The following is a 17,124-nucleotide window of genomic DNA, read 5'->3' as shown; positions in this document are numbered from 1 at the left end:
TCTGCATGGAGCTCTACAATGTGTTTATAAACTACACAGCGCTGTTATATTGTATTATTTTGAAAGGTCCGGGTTGTAGTGTGGTAGGAGCGCGTTGTTTTATCCGTTCAGACACTGAGGGAGAGCAGAGAGGAGGTGAGAGAGTCTGCATGGAGCTCTACAATGTGTTTATAAACTACAGAGCGCTGTTATATTGTATTATTTTGAAAGGTCCGGGTTGTAGTGTGGTAGGAGCGCGTTGTTTTATCCGTTCAGACACTGAGGGAGAGCAGAGAGGAGGTGAGAGAGTCTGCATGGAGCTCTACAATGTGTTTATAAACTACAGAGCGCTGTTATATTGTATTATTTTGAAAGGTCCGGGTTGTAGTGTGGTAGGAGCGCGTTGTTTTATCCGTTCAGACACTGAGGGAGAGCAGAGAGGAGGTGAGAGAGTCTGCATGGAGCTCTACAATGTGTTTATAAACTACAGAGCGCTGTTATATTGTATTATTTTGAAAGGTCCGGGTTGTAGTGTGGTAGGAGCGCGTTGTTTTATCCGTTCAGACACTGAGGGAGAGCAGAGAGGAGGTGAGAGAGTCTGCATGGAGCTCTACAATGTGTTTATAAACTACAGAGCGCTGTTATATTGTATTATTTTGAAAGGTCCGGGTTGTAGTGTGGTAGGAGCGCGTTGTTTTATCCGTTCAGACACTGAGGGAGAGCAGAGAGGAGGTGAGAGAGTCTGCATGGAGCTCTACAATGTGTTTATAAACTACAGAGCGCTGTTATATTGTATTATTTTGAAAGGTCCGGGTTGTAGTGTGGTAGGAGCGCGTTGTTTTATCCGTTCAGACACTGAGGGAGAGCAGAGAGGAGGTAAGAGAGTCTGCATGGAGCTCTACAATGTGTTTATAAACTACAGAGCGCTGTTATATTGTATTATTTTGAAAGGTCCGGGTTGTAGTGTGGTAGGAGCGCGTTGTTTTATCCGTTCAGACACTGAGGGAGAGCAGAGAGGAGGTGAGAGAGTCTGCATGGAGCTCTACAATGTGTTTATAAACTACAGAGCGCTGTTATATTGTATTATTTTGAAAGGTCCGGGTTGTAGTGTGGTAGGAGCGCGTTGTTTTATCCGTTCAGACACTGAGGGAGAGCAGAGAGGAGGTGAGAGAGTCTGCATGGAGCTCTACAATGTGTTTATAAACTACAGAGCGCTGTTATATTGTATTACTTTGAAAGGTCCGGGTTGTAGTGTGGTAGGAGCGCGTTGTTTTATCCGTTCAGACACTGAAGGAGAGCAGAGAGGAGGTGAGAGAGTCTGCATGGAGCTCTACAATGTGTTTATAAACTACAGAGCGCTGTTATATTGTATTATTTTGAAAGGTCCGGGTTGTAGTGTGGTAGGAGCGCGTTGTTTTATCCGTTCAGACACTGAGGGAGAGCAGAGAGGAGGTAAGAGAGTCTGCATGGAGCTCTACAATGTGTTTATAAACTACAGAGCGCTGTTATATTGTATTATTTTGAAAGGTCCGGGTTGTAGTGTGGTAGGAGCGCGTTGTTTTATCCGTTCAGACACTGAGGGAGAGCAGAGAGGAGGTGAGAGAGTCTGCATGGAGCTCTACAATGTGTTTTTAAACTACAGAGCGCTGTTATATTGTATTATTTTGAAAGGTCCGGGTTGTAGTGTGGTAGGAGCGCGTTGTTTTATCCGTTCAGACACTGAGGGAGAGCAGAGAGGAGGTAAGAGAGTCTGCATGGAGCTCTACAATGTGTTTATAAACTACAGAGCGCTGTTATATTGTATTATTTTGAAAGGTCCGGGTTGTAGTGTGGTAGGAGCGCGTTGTTTTATCCGTTCAGACACTGAGGGAGAGCAGAGAGGAGGTGAGAGAGTCTGCATGGAGCTCTACAATGTGTTTATAAACTACAGAGCGCTGTTATATTGTATTATTTTGAAAGGTCCGGGTTGTAGTGTGGTAGGAGCGCGTTGTTTTATCCGTTCAGACACTGAGGGAGAGCAGAGAGGAGGTGAGAGAGTCTGCATGGAGCTCTACAATGTGTTTATAAACTACAGAGCGCTGTTATATTGTATTATTTTGAAAGGTCCGGGTTGTAGTGTGGTAGGAGCGCGTTGTTTTATCCGTTCAGACACTGAGGGAGAGCAGAGAGGAGGTGAGAGAGTCTGCATGGAGCTCTACAATGTGTTTATAAACTACAGAGCGCTGTTATATTGTATTATTTTGAAAGGTCCGGGTTGTAGTGTGGTAGGAGCGCGTTGTTTTATCCGTTCAGACACTGAGGGAGAGCAGAGAGGAGGTGAGAGAGTCTGCATGGAGCTCTACAATGTGTTTATAAACTACAGAGCGCTGTTATATTGTATTATTTTGAAAGGTCCGGGTTGTAGTGTGGTAGGAGCGCGTTGTTTTATCCGTTCAGACACTGAGGGAGAGCAGAGAGGAGGTGAGAGAGTCTGCATGGAGCTCTACAATGTGTTTATAAACTACAGAGCGCTGTTATATTGTATTATTTTGAAAGGTCCGGGTTGTAGTGTGGTAGGAGCGCGTTGTTTTATCCGTTCAGACACTGAGGGAGAGCAGAGAGGAGGTGAGAGAGTCTGCATGGAGCTCTACAATGTGTTTATAAACTACAGAGCGCTGTTATATTGTATTATTTTGAAAGGTCCGGGTTGTAGTGTGGTAGGAGCGCGTTGTTTTATCCGTTCAGACACTGAGGGAGAGCAGAGAGGAGGTGAGAGAGTCTGCATGGAGCTCTACAATGTGTTTATAAACTACAGAGCGCTGTTATATTGTATTATTTTGAAAGGTCCGGGTTGTAGTGTGGTAGGAGCGCGTTGTTTTATCCGTTCAGACACTGAGGGAGAGCAGAGAGGAGGTGAGAGAGTCTGCATGGAGCTCTACAATGTGTTTATAAACTACAGAGCGCTGTTATATTGTATTATTTTGAAAGGTCCGGGTTGTAGTGTGGTAGGAGCGCGTTGTTTTATCCGTTCAGACACTGAGGGAGAGCAGAGAGGAGGTGAGAGAGTCTGCATGGAGCTCTACAATGTGTTTATAAACTACAGAGCGCTGTTATATTGTATTATTTTGAAAGGTCCGGGTTGTAGTGTGGTAGGAGCGCGTTGTTTTATCCGTTCAGACACTGAGGGAGAGCAGAGAGGAGGTGAGAGAGTCTGCATGGAGCTCTACAATGTGTTTATAAACTACAGAGCGCTGTTATATTGTATTATTTTGAAAGGTCCGGGTTGTAGTGTGGTAGGAGCGCGTTGTTTTATCCGTTCAGACACTGAGGGAGAGCAGAGAGGAGGTGAGAGAGTCTGCATGGAGCTCTACAATGTGTTTATAAACTACAGAGCGCTGTTATATTGTATTATTTTGAAAGGTCCGGGTTGTAGTGTGGTAGGAGCGCGTTGTTTTATCCGTTCAGACACTGAGGGAGAGCAGAGAGGAGGTGAGAGAGTCTGCATGGAGCTCTACAATGTGTTTATAAACTACAGAGCGCTGTTATATTGTATTATTTTGAAAGGTCCGGGTTGTAGTGTGGTAGGAGCGCGTTGTTTTATCCGTTCAGACACTGAGGGAGAGCAGAGAGGAGGTGAGAGAGTCTGCATGGAGCTCTACAATGTGTTTATAAACTACAGAGCGCTGTTATATTGTATTATTTTGAAAGGTCCGGGTTGTAGTGTGGTAGGAGCGCGTTGTTTTATCCGTTCAGACACTGAGGGAGAGCAGAGAGGAGGTGAGAGAGTCTGCATGGAGCTCTACAATGTGTTTATAAACTACAGAGCGCTGTTATATTGTATTATTTTGAAAGGTCCGGGTTGTAGTGTGGTAGGAGCGCGTTGTTTTTGTGTGTGTGTGTGTTGTATTTGTGAAGCGGCGTGTCTGTGTCAGCGTGTTTGTTTTTATTCATATCTCCTCAGTTGCAGTCTCCGTGCCGCGGGCTCAGCGCTGACAATCTGAGCTTGAAAGCGGGTAAATATTGTGTTTGGCGGTCTGGGTATTTTTTTTGTCTTAGATGTTTATTTTCTATTCCTGAGACAGTGTGGAAGTTAGAGCCTAGATCTAATCGGAAATCAGAAGCGGGGATCGGGAATTTTTAAAATATTTATTATTTCAGTGACTGCAGAGTGTGTTCAAGTGTACCGTAATGATTGTAACAGGAGCGCTTTCCTAAACGTCAATACTGTGCGGATCCCATTGTTTTACACTTACCTGAACACGCATGGGAAACTGGCTTCCTATCCTTTTTAATATGTTTGAAATCATTTTTAAATATACTTTCAATTTAGTGTATCTTTGTTTCCTTTAGCCTACTAGTTTTATTCTACTGCTATCATTTAAAACATTGAGGGAGACCTCAATTCCAAACTCGTGCTGTGGAGCGTCACACAGTGTTTTTAATATTGCTTCGTGAAAGAAACACGTTTTTGTGGTAAGCACATATTTTTATTTTCATACAGGCAGGGCATGAAGTTAAGGTCATGAAGGGCAAGGCAATGTTGCCTTTGTTGGGGGGGGGGGGGGGGGGGTATTTTACCCCCCTCCCCCCCAAGGGCAAGGGCAAGGCAATTGTAGGGGTCAAAAAGGCAAAATATCAATCCATCCCAAGGCACCAAGGCGATTTCATACTCCTTCATAAACCACCAACAAATAAATACAGAGAGCCTTTTATGTTGATGAATTGTTAATTCAAACAAACACAAATCAATGTTTTCTGAGTGATTCACAGCCTAATTGTTATACAAATGAAATACAGGTCACTTGTCCATTGTAAAAATAAAATGGTATAAAAATCCAATTTAAAACACAACAAACTTTCCTGATTGAAAAAATACGACAGGTACTTTTGGTAAAAAAAATAAATAGTCCAGATATTTTTACTAAACTCGGTCACACACCACTGGCTAACACATAGATTAGATTAGACTATTAGGTTTTCAGGCAAACTGGCTGAAGACTTGCCCATGGCTGGAGTTTAATATCGATAGTGGTCAAATGAGTTGGTTGGTCTGCAGTGTAGTTTGCTAACCGCTGTTACAAACCCTGTTCAAACAACGCAACTTTGGGAAGAAAAAAAAATCGAAATAAACTTGGCCAGGCAAAGGAGAGTGCTCTGCATCACAATGATGAACAGCTGGAGGTACACAATGGTACATGTTTACATTTGAGAGGCTTTTATATAGCTTCACAGTTCTGGAAATTTACAGTTGCAAAGGATTTTCACTTTTGTTATGGTGTATTGCAGGACACTCGATTCAGAGGGAGAAAAGCTGTGCTGTTTTTAAGCACACACATTCTAACCCCTTTCATGAAAGCACACGTTTACTAGTTAAAAAACAGATAAGGTAGTGAGAATGTATTACTCACAAATAAATGAAAACAAATGGATCCACGTCTCAAGATTGTGTTTTGTTCACTATTATGTTATCTCTCCTACTCGTTTCATAACACAGGGAGCTGCTGCTTGAACCATGGCAGAGCTACTGGCTCAATTTTCGTTTTCATGAAAGAATTTGAGCAAAACTAATAATTATCTACCTATTGTGTGTTCATTTTTAGCGTTGGTGTTTTGGGGGGAATAATACCAAATTACAAAACAGCAACTGAAATTGAAATGTCTATAAACTAGAAGTTACAAGCAACTTGAGGGCTTCAAAGGCATTCTTGTTCCTATCTGTGTTTCACAGTAACCATGACCCTACCTGCACTCTCTAAACAGTTATAAGCCATCTTTGCATTTGACCTTAAGGAGAGGTCAAATGTCAGTCAAAGATGTTTTTGATAGAGCATATGTGAGTTTTTATGTGTTCCATAATAACCATGACCCTATCTACGCCTTCTAAGGAGTTATGGGCTAGTTTTTCATTGGACCTTATGGAGAGGTCAAAGGTCACAGTCAAAGACATTTTTTGATGGAGCATGTATGGGTTCTTGTATGTGTTGCAAGTTTTGCGTTTGAGATTTTGCAAGGTAATATGTGCAAATATGTGCAATTTGACCATAGCTGAAATTTGATTGGCTCACAGCAGCCATGTTTTTTTTATGTAGTGAGTTGCTTTGCACAACCTTGATAGACAACCTCAGGAAAAAGACGTTTGAATATTTCTGACAAATCCAATATGGCTGCCAGACCATGTGACCAATCGACTTGTGTTGAACAAATCTAAATATAGGCCATAAGGGTAGTATGTGCCCCAAGTTTCACATCTGTACCATAAGAGGTTTTGGAGAAGATTTTGTTAAATTGGCCAATATTCACAAAAGATCCAATATGGCTGCCAAACCATGTGACCTATGACTTTGTTTTCTCTCTGACACAATTACCCAAAGGCCTCTACCGGCACTCTATGAAGATTCACGAGTCTACAACATTGTACCTTAAATCAATACTGCAATATGTGCAAATTGGCCATAGCTGAAATTTGATTGGCTCATGACGGCCATGTTTTTCTATGTAGCGACTTGCTTGTAACAAAATTAATACTACAACCAATAGTGGAAGGGCAATTCCAGGATAAAGTGGCCATGGCCATGAAAACAACAAGCTGCATTTATCCAAAATGTATCTTCCTGTATTTTTACTAAAGGGTGTATATATGTGCATGCGGTATTGTTGTTCAGTTTGTGCCTTTTCTTCACTTTACAGACATTTACAGTTACTTAAAAAAAAAAACACATTCTGAAGTCTGCCGTCCATTCATTTTAGGTATCAATGGTAGGATACATGTTTTAGTCACACATTTGTAAATATGTCACATTTTGACTCTATGGGAATGTAATACCAAGTTACTAATATTATTTTTTCTTGGGATAAACTAAAATATTTTACAGTGATTCAAAATAATGGTGTTTAAATAAAACCAAATGTCACATCCATCACATTTCCTTGGTAGAGTTTTTGTAAAAGTTGTCGCTCATTTTAATGGGGATTAAAGTGTTTTCTGTCATCTGCTGATCTTACATTTTTCTGTTCATGTTAACACTCCTCCTTAGCATGTGTAGTGTACATGTGCTGAAAGCATGTGTACACTACACGCAAGGGTTACTTTGAAATGTTCTGTAATTTTCATTGATTTTAAGATCGCCCAAATACAGGTACCTTTAAACTGCAGTGACATCATGTTAGTTCAGTCATTTCATTCAAAGCACTTGCATTTCACTTTGCATTTTGCATCGCGTTATTATAATAATTCAGGACGCACTTCAAGAATTTTTTTTATTTCTGTTCCAGTTTACGTGTTTTTAGTTAATAATAGAGGTGCTCTGATAATTGGTAGCCTACAGGCATGGCACTGATATAAGGAAAAAAACACAATTGGCTATCGGCAGACATGATTGAATTTCTTCCAGCACAGAATTTAATGTTTGGTAATGCAAGAACACTGACACACTCATTTTCCGAGTGCTGTGTAATGTTTGATCATCCTGCAGTATATAAATCTTAAAAGAGTGGTGTTTTGGATTTTTTTTTAATATTTGAAGACAACAATAGGATAGCGAGTTGTGTGCAGCAGAACAGACTTGATGCTGCATTAAATCCAACGATGGACTGCGAGTAGAATAGTATTCTGATGCTTATTTATTTAGTTTTTTTTTTAAATAGGTTGAATCCTACATAACATTGAAGGTTTAAAATTATTATTATTGTTATTTGTAATCGTGTATCTTGCTCAATCTCATTGGGTGCGGGTGTATTCGGAGGCATTTTGAAGCTGTAATTGATTACGGTGCCTTCTTGTTTAGTAACAAATTCAAGTTTGACTGAAATATGTAAGCAGATATTTTCATGACATCTTTTTGTTTTTGATTAAGTGAACAGTTGAAGCTGTGCTGCATTTTTAAGCACTGTGTGCTTACAATAAGAATGTAATGACTGCTGTTGTAGTTGTCTTTTATTATTTGCTGTTTGAGCCCGGCGAGAGAGCCGGTCTTGTAATCTGTAGTCGTGGGTATGGGGTTAAAACCCCTTCCCTATAACTCTCATGGGAGTGTGGCTGGAGCCTTCATAAGGTAATTTATTAATAGGTAATTAAGGCTCCAGCCACGAATATAAAAGACCTACTCTTGGCTCAGAGGGGGTTGGATGTTCAGAGGAGGAACGAGGGCGAGAGGAGCGAGAGAGAATTAAAAAAACAAACATATACAGGATCAGTGAAGGCATTTGCCCGGCCTGACCTGTGTTGGCAGAAGCACCCTACCTGCTTCTGGCCTGACGTCATCACACACGCCATCCTGTCACAGTAGGTGATTGATTTATTTTTATTTCCCGAATAAGCAGTGTCAGCTGGTGAAAGTGGCAAGTCCTATTTTACAGCTATTTTACTTTCATTCGTTACACTATCATCTCGCTTCATTCTCCCATCATCTCCCCTTTCTCCACCTCACAGCTGGCTCAGTCTCATTTTGAGGGTGCATCTTCATTGATAAACTTTCCGCCTGCCTTGTTTTATGCTATAGGCAGGCAGCTGTAAGGAGTGAAACCACTGGGACTAAAATATAGCAGCAGCATTACTGCGGCACTTCATGACTGTCAGTACATTCTTATCAACGCCATAAAATTTTTGCCATAAAATTTCTGCTGTAAATAAAGTAATTTTTGTAGTAGAGGGGGAAAAAGAAGAAAGAGACGAGTCTCCTACTAAAAATAACACATCTGCAATAATTGTAATCATGATGGCATGCAGAAAATACCTTAACAGATGTGGCAAAGAATTAACAAAGTTAAGTGAAACAACATAAGTTGAGATTTTTTGTGCATTTTCATATTAACATTAAGCTGCATGAATTTCACTTTGCATGTCCTGCTTAAAGGGTACATAGGGACCTTTTTACTTTATTGTGTCGCATGTTCCCATGTGTTGATACAACTGTTTATGTAAGGTGTGTGTATATAGTTTATTTATTTATTTTTTACATTTTGACCACTTTTTTTAAACTTTTAAATTGCATTCCCTGCCTCAAGATAGCTTCCCATGTACTCGCATGGACCTTTCAGAACTACATTTCCCATCATCCTCCTGCTCACATATGTAACTGAGATGGATTTACCAGTGAGCAGGAGCATGATGGGAAATGTAGTTCTGAGAGGTCCATGCGGATACATACACACACCTTACGTAAACAGTTGTAACAACACATGGGAACATGAAACACAATAAAATAAAAAAAGGTCCTTATGTACCCTTTAACATCAGTAGCAGTTTTCTGTTATGAGCCCCTGATTATTAATATTATTATGGTTCTTGTGTTTAGACACTAATCAGCTTTTGTTTAAAGAGTGCAAACGTGTTTTGCAGTGATGTTTTTGCAAGTAACATTAATATCTCAAATCTGTCATATTTCAATTTTGACAAATGAAAAATGTTGGATTAACTGGGTCAAAGTGAACTAGACTAGTATTCACATACAGTTAAACATCGCAAATCTGAGCATCAATAAATTGGGCGGCAGTGTGGAGTAGTGGTTAGGGGCTCTGGACTCTTGTCCGGAGGGTCGTGGGTTCAATCCCAGGTGGGGGACACTGCTGCTGTACCCTTGAGCAAGGTACTTTACCTAGATTGCTCCAGTAAAAAACCCAACTGTATAAATGGGTAATTGTATGTAAAAATAATGTGATATCTTGTAACAACTGTAAGTCGCCCTGGATAAGGGCGTCTGCTAAGAAATAAATAATAATATTAATAATTTCCCAGCACGGTACTGGCACTGCAGAACACTGACTGCCGATCTGAATCAAAGCATTCTGCAAAACACGCCTGCAGCAGGCAGAACTAACTTTGTTGCTGGTATTTAATAAATTGTTCCTGTTTTTGAAGATGCTGCTCCTCTAGGCGTTTGGATTACGATGTTTTACTGTGTTCTATAGTTTAATGTGTATCTTTTTGTAAATAACCCCAACATTTCATTTCAACCTTGTGGGATAAGCCATTACAAAGAAACATTATCAAGAATAATGTCTACATATAAGCGTGTTACTGAGTTCTGAAAATGTGCTCACATTGATTTCATTTCCTGCAAAGAGTGAAAGCGCTATTGTAATATTTCTGTAAGTTTCAGTAGTTGGACATGTACAAAAGTAGCTGACAGCAGTTACATGGACATTAAAATCATGATATAATAATACATTGTATTGCTAGGGAACTTACAAATAAATGACCTACCTGCTTGAAAAATCATATTGTTAGTTGGATGGGAAAATGTTTATTTGCATGTAAATCATTATATTATGTGAAGAAGTTTTAGGTTACCAGTAATCAGTATAATAATTAATAGTAGAAGATGCTGAACTGGAAATGCTGCCAATCCCTCGGAGTAGATTTTCTACGGAAGGTTCCCAGCCTAGAATAAAGAAAAGGAGTCTCTTGCTTTCTAAACTAGGAGGGTGATCCTTGCCAGTTCTTGAGAAATGTTATTTAGCTGCAAGGCTATATTTGGTGCAATACAGGTTTTTCAAAAATGTTAATGCCGGATGCACCCATTTGGAAAACAATCTATTCACTCCTAACTGGTGCCAAAAAAGAGCCTCTAGAAGTCATGGTGATGTCATGGTGACGGTAGACAACCATTTTAAGCCTTTTAAACAACCATTGGTTGCTTACCAAATGACTGACATCTGCAAAGGCTCCAACAACCAATCAGGGGTGGTTTTGTATACTTTCAAAACAAAAGTGAAGTTAGCTAAACAGAAAGCTAGACAAGCAAGTTTTTTTTTCTCTGTCTGGAGATTCGGCGATTACGAGTACAAGCTTACCAGAAATCATACTAAATCATCCAAAATGTTTATAAACCCAACAATACATTAACAGAATATTAACTGTAGTGAAATATTCATGGGATAAACATCACGGATGACCAATCAAAATGCATGTCAGTAAAGCCCCAGGCCATTAGAAATACCTTTTATTATGAGGTGCAGCATTTCAGTATCTTAGGTTACCAGAGAGCAGACTAAATTGCTTTACAGAACCAGGAATGCTTACCGACCCAAAAGAGAGAGTGTGTGTGTGTGTATATATATATATATATATATATATATATATATATATATATATATATATATATATATATATATATATATATATATATATACAGTACTGTGCAAAAGTTTTAGGCAGGTGTGAAAAAATGCTGTAAAGTAAGAATGCTTTCAAAAATAGACATGTTAATAGTTTATATTTATCAATTAACAAAATGCAAAGTGAGTGAACAGATGAAAAATCTACATCAAATCAATATTTGGTGTGACCACCCTTTGCCTTCAAAACAGCATCAATTCTTCTAGGTACACTTGTACACAGTTTTTGAAGGATTTAGGCAGTTCTTCTGTGGATTTAGGCAGCCTCAGTTGCTTCTCTCTCTTCATGTAATCCCAGACAGACTCGATGATGTTGAGATCAGGGCTCTGTGGGAGCCATACCATCACTTCCAGGACTCCTTGTTCTTCATTACGCTGAAGATAGTTCTTAATGACTTTTGCTGTATGTTTGGGGTCGTTGTCATGCTGCAGAATAAATTTGGGGCCAATCAGATGCCTCCCTGATGGTATTGCATGATGGATAAGTATTTGCCTGTACTTCTCAGCATTGAGGAGACCATTAATTCTGACCAAATCCCCAACTCCATTTGCAGAAATGCAGCCCCAAACTTGCAAGGAACCTCCACCATGCTTCACTGTTGCCTGCAGACACTCATTCGTGTACCGCTCTCCAACCTTCGGCGAACAAACTGCCTTCTGCTACAGCCAAATTTTTCAAATTTTGACTCATCAGTCCAGAGCACCTACTGCCATTTTTCTGCACCCCAGTTCCTGTGTTTTCATGCCTAGTTGAGTCGCTTGGCCTTGTTTCCACGTCGGAGGTATGGCTTTTTGGGCGCAAGTCTTCCATGAAGGCCACTTCTGACCAGACTTCTCTGGACAGTAGATGGGTGTACCACTATTTTCTGCCAATTCTGAGCTGATGGCACTGCTGAACATCTTCCGATTGCGAAGGGTAGTAAGCATGATGTGTCTCTCATCTGCTGCAGTAAGTTTCCTTGGCCGACCACTGCGTCTACGGTCCTCAACGTTGCCCATTTCTTTGTGCTTCTTCAAAAGAGCTTGGACAGCACATCTGGAAACCCCTGTCTGCCTTGAAATTTCTGCCTGGGAGAGACCTTGCTGATGCAGCATAACTACCTTGTGTCTTGTTGCTGTGCTCAGTCTTGCCATGGTGTATGACTTTTGACAGTAAACTGTCTTCAGCAACCTCACCTTGTTAGCTGAGTTTGGCTGTTCCTCACCCAGTTTTATTCCTCCTACACAGCTGTTTCTGTTTCAGTTAATGATTGTGTTTCAACCTACATATTGAATTGATGATCATTAGCACCTGTCTGGTATAATTGTTTAATCATACACCTGACTATATGCCGACAAAATCCCTGACTTTGTGCAAGTGTACCTAGAAGAATTGATGCTGTTTTGAAGGCAAAGGGTGGTCACACCAAATATGGATTTGATTTAGATTTTTCTTCTGTTCACTCACTTTGCATTTAGTTAATTGATAAATATAATCTATTAACATGTCTATTTTTTAAAGCATTCTTACTTTACAGCATTTTTTCACACCTGCCTAAAACTTTTGCACAGTACTGTATATATATATATATATATATATATATATATATATATATATATATATATATATATATATATATATATATATATATATATATATATATATTGTTACAGAAGATGTTGATGAGTTAACAGATCTGATGGCGAACATCTTCACATTACGCACCCGTCAAACAAGGTGCTGTAGAATGAAAACCAGACACGGTTTTTATACAATTATTTATGATCCTAGTTCCTGAGAATTGTGGCTACCACTGATAGTTTTACAGTTTTCAGATAGCAGATCACTAAATTGCACTTATGGAGACATTTCTAAAGAGAAATTAATTTAAGTACATTTTAAAAATTACTTCTTACATTCAAACCAGGTAATCGTAAGGTATATTTCATCACAGAGTAAAATGTTAGTCTCTTAATAATCTTCAGATTCTCAGCTGTTTAGAAGAGTATGTTTCGGTGGATATTTGTCCTGATAGAAAAGCCGAAAGTCACGTTACGTCAGTCCGACCTCAAACAGGTAGAATGTTCACCGGAGTGGAAGGGTTAAAAGCAGCAAGAGATGGTGTCTCCCTGCATGGAATACTTGTCATGGGCAAGAAAATACATGGGAGTTACTGTTTACATTTCCATGTGAGAAGAGTTTCAGACTGATGTGTAAGTGTAGACACCTGTTTCTTTAAACGTCTGATATGCACATTTTCAATACTCCGTTGGCAAAATTGAAATATTAATTGGCACAGAACGACCACCTTGAAGTAGAAACACACAAGTGATACAAATCACAGGCTTGCTGTTGATTTAACCCTTTGCTGTCCTATGTTGGACCAGGTCCAACATTACAATTTTCCCTTTCTGGTTCGATGTCGGACCCTGTCCGACTATCATCAAAAAGTCGTAAAGCTGGGGCTCCCGAGTGGCGCTTCCAGTAAAGGCGCTCCACGTGGAGTGCAGGATGTGCCCTATAGTCTGGACGTCGCGAGTTCAAGTCCAGGCTGTTCTTTTGCCGACCGAGGATGGGAGCTTCCAGAGGGGGGGGGGGGGGGGCGCTGAATTGGCCAAGCACCGCCTGGGGGGAGGGAGGGTTAGGTCTGCCAGGATGTCCTCGGCTTACCGCGCGCCAGCGATCCCTGTAGTCTGGCCGGGCGCCTGCGGGCTTGACTGTAAGCTGCCCGAAAGCTGCGTTGTCCTCCGACACTGTAGCTCTTGGGTGGCTGCATGGTGAGTGTGAAAAAAAGCGGTCGGCTGATGGTACACGCTTCGGAGACAGTGTGTGTTCATCTTCGCCCCTCCCGAGTCAGCGCAGGGGTGGTAGCGGTGAGCTGAGCATAATAAAATAATTGGCCATTCCAAATTGGGAAAAAATAATAAAAATAATTGGCAACGACTAAATTTATTTAAAAAAAAAAAAAGACGTAAAGCACAGGTCTATAGTCGTTTTTTCTCTGGATAAAGCAGAGAAAACCATTCAATGGCTGAGTGAGACCGATAGAAGCCGAGAAAAAGGGGCGGATCTGAGCAGTACACATAGCCCCGGCACCACAGAGATAACATCCAGCGCTCAAAGAATATCACAGACATTTGCAGAGCTTTTTGAGGTCTTATAACAATAAAATAATGACTTGGATCGCATTATTGAGGAATTGGGTGATAAAATGAGTGATCAGGAGATGATTTATCAGTAGGCATGACTATGAAGAGGTATGTGAAAAATAAAGCAAACACGGGGTGGGGCGGTGCTGGAGATGCAGTACTGAGTGTCCTGTTGATATGCAGTGCCTTTTAAACCTGTTTTACTGTGAAAAAATAATTTTAAGCAGCGCGTCTAAAATAAACTGCGTGTGTGAAAATAAATTGGACCTGACACGCCTGAGACACACTGAATAAATGGACCGCAAAGGGTTAAATACTTCTGCCTCTGTGTTCTGGCAGGGGTAATGTCTTCAACAACAAACCTAAGCCAGTTCAGATCTGAGTTATAAGTATAAACACACCAATAGAGAACTGATTGTAATGCTTCATTTCATTTCTGTTTTCAGGACTGCCCTATCTTGGTGAAAGCCAAGGAACAAAGATGGAGTCTGTTTACATTAAACAGGAGGTGGTTCAGGAATTGGTACCTATCTGCATTAAACAGGAGATGCCTGAACTGGAGCCTGTCCACATTAAAGAAGAGACTGAACTGGAGCCTGTCCACATTAAAGAAGAAGAGACTGAACTGGAGCCTGTCCACATTAAAGAGGAAGAGACTGAACTGGAGCCTGTCCACATTAAAGAGGAAGAGACTGAACTGGAGCCTGTCCACATTAAAGAGGAAGAGACTGAACTGGAGCCTGTCCACATTAAAGAAGAAGAGACTGAACTGGAGCCTCTCTACATTGAAGAGGAGCCTATTGGTTTGTTGCTTAAGGGTTCAGAAAACATATCCCGGCCAAAGATATCACATCAATGTAGTGGATATGGGAAAAGCTTCAGTCAGTCAGGAACCCTAAAAACACACCAGCGAATTCACACTGGAGAGAAGCCATATCACTGTTTTGAATGTGGGGTGAGCTTCACTGTGTCAGGAAGCCTAAAAACACACCAGCGAATTCACACTGGAGAGAAGCCGAATCACTGTACTGAATGTGGGAAGAGCTTCGTTCAGTTAGGTGACCTAAAAAGACACCAGCGAATTCACACTGGCGAGAAGCCATATCACTGTACTGAATGTGGGGAGAGCTTCAGACAGATTGGAAGCCTAAAAAGACACCAGCGAATTCACACTGGAGAAAAGCCTCGTCACTGCACTGAATGTGGAAAGAGCTTCAGTGAATTGGGACACCTAAAATCACACCAGCGAATTCATACTGGAGAGAAGCCATATCACTGTAATGAATGTGGGCAGAGCTTCAATCAGTTAGGAGTCCTAAAAAGACACCAGCGAATTCACACGGGAGAGAAGCCATATTACTGTACTGCATGCGGGAAGAGCTTCCGTCAGTCAGGAGACCTAAAAGCACATCAGCGAATTCACTCTGGAGAGAAGCTGTATCCCTGTACTGAATGTGGGGAACGCTTTAGTAGGTTTAGAGACCTTAAAAGACACCAACGAATTCACACTGGAGAGAAGCCATATCACAGTACTGAATGTGGTAAGAATTTCAGTCAGTTAGGAAGCCTACATATACACAAGCGAAATCACACTGGAGCCAACCTCCCTCACAATCCCTCACCTCTCCACCCTGCTTGTTTGAATGTGTGGATAGCTGTCTGATTCTCTGATTAATGCTCTCTCTCTCTCTCTCTCTCTCTCTCTCTCTCTGTGTAGTGAATGAAGGAGGTCCCCAGAGTGAGAGCCAGTCTGAATCCAGAGACACAGAGAAGGGGAGCTTGTCAAACTGAAGGAGACAGACCCATTCTTTCAGAATGAACTGGACAGCCCTGGGATTCAGCTCCACTCCTGGCCCTGAATTGGAAATGAATCTCACTCATCATGCTGTGAGGATTTAGGACAGAGTTACAGGGTCATTCCACTTAGAAGGGACACGTTGGAAATATATGCCAAGCTTTTTCTCTGAACAATTATATGTGTGACATGAACCCAACACATTAACACGAGAACCGCCGGGTTTATGCTACTACCTAGAACCGCCAGCAGTAGTCATTTTGACGGGTATATTTTAAACAGCTTTGATATGAAAATGAAACACAAACTGTCAGACACAACTCAAAAGTTTTATTTATGAACATCATATCTAACATCTGCATAGCAGAAACATTGTATTTAAATGAAAAATAAACATAAAAGCCTTTTTTAAATTAGCGCATATAATGCATGACGTAAAAACATGAAAAACTATAATAAAATAAACATTTCAAAAGAAGATATTGTGTAAAGAGCTGTAATCTGTTATATGTACATACGAAATTGTAAAAACTAAGTAATTATTTACAAAAATAACAAAAGGCTTTATTTTCGAAATGAATGCATATAATGCATGATGTAAAAAATGAAAAACTAATATAAACATTTCAAAAGAAGATATTGTGTAAACAGGTGTAAACTGCTATATGTACATACAAAATTGTGAAAACGAAGTAATTATTTACATTAGCCTACTGCATAGCACGACTTCAAAAAATGAAAAACAATAATAAAATGAAATGTGCATTCAGGGAAACGTACTTCAAAGTAGCCCCCATATTCACACAATCCACACAGATGTAACGCTTATCAACTTGTCGTGTGCATTTACCACATGCTGCTCTTTCACACTGGACACAGATATCAGAAGTTTTCTTTTTATTGCATTTAGTTACCTGGCATTGTTTTCTGTTGCGTGTGTCTCTTGATGTGCACTGTATCCAGGTTGAGCTGCGTTTCCTTGCCGCTTGGCAGTTTTCTGATCGAAATGTTTCTGCCAAAGCTCCGTGGCTAGCATCATAAGAGATCTCTCCTACTGATATTTTCCCCGGTGCATTCATTGTACAAAACTAAGGAATTGATGGCTGCCATGTCCAGTACATTGTAAA

At 40.5% G+C, this 17,124-nt stretch overlaps 1 protein-coding gene across 1 annotated transcript; it reads left to right on the top strand.

Annotated features, from left to right (window-relative positions):
* The first annotated feature begins 852 nt into the window (after nt 1-852).
* LOC131721967 (uncharacterized) lies at nt 853-16,475 on the top strand. Its single transcript, XM_059015400.1, has 3 exons — nt 853-3,735; nt 14,649-15,743; nt 15,920-16,475. Exons 1-3 carry the CDS (start codon nt 870-872, stop codon nt 15,991-15,993), a joined length of 4,035 nt encoding a protein of 1,344 aa, XP_058871383.1. The 5' UTR covers nt 853-869; the 3' UTR covers nt 15,994-16,475.
* Nucleotides 16,476-17,124: the final 649 nt, after the last annotated feature.

This window comes from Acipenser ruthenus, chromosome 50 (genome assembly GCF_902713425.1).
Source record: "Acipenser ruthenus chromosome 50, fAciRut3.2 maternal haplotype, whole genome shotgun sequence".
In the NCBI taxonomy this organism is placed as follows: Eukaryota; Metazoa; Chordata; class Actinopteri; order Acipenseriformes; family Acipenseridae; genus Acipenser; species Acipenser ruthenus.
The sequence above is the reverse complement of the archived record's forward strand: the minus strand, read 5'-3'. Positions and strand labels throughout refer to the sequence as shown.

Coding starts and splice junctions, on each gene's coding strand:
- LOC131721967 (XM_059015400.1), top strand. CDS start 870: ATGGAGCTCTACAATGTGTTTATAAACTACAGAGCGCTGTTATATTGT. Junction 3,736..14,648: donor TGAGGGAGAGCAGAGAGGAG/GTGAGAGAGTCT, acceptor TTCTGTTTTCAG/GACTGCCCTATCTTGGTGAA. Junction 15,744..15,919: donor ATATCACAGTACTGAATGTG/GTAAGAATTTCA, acceptor CTCTCTGTGTAG/TGAATGAAGGAGGTCCCCAG.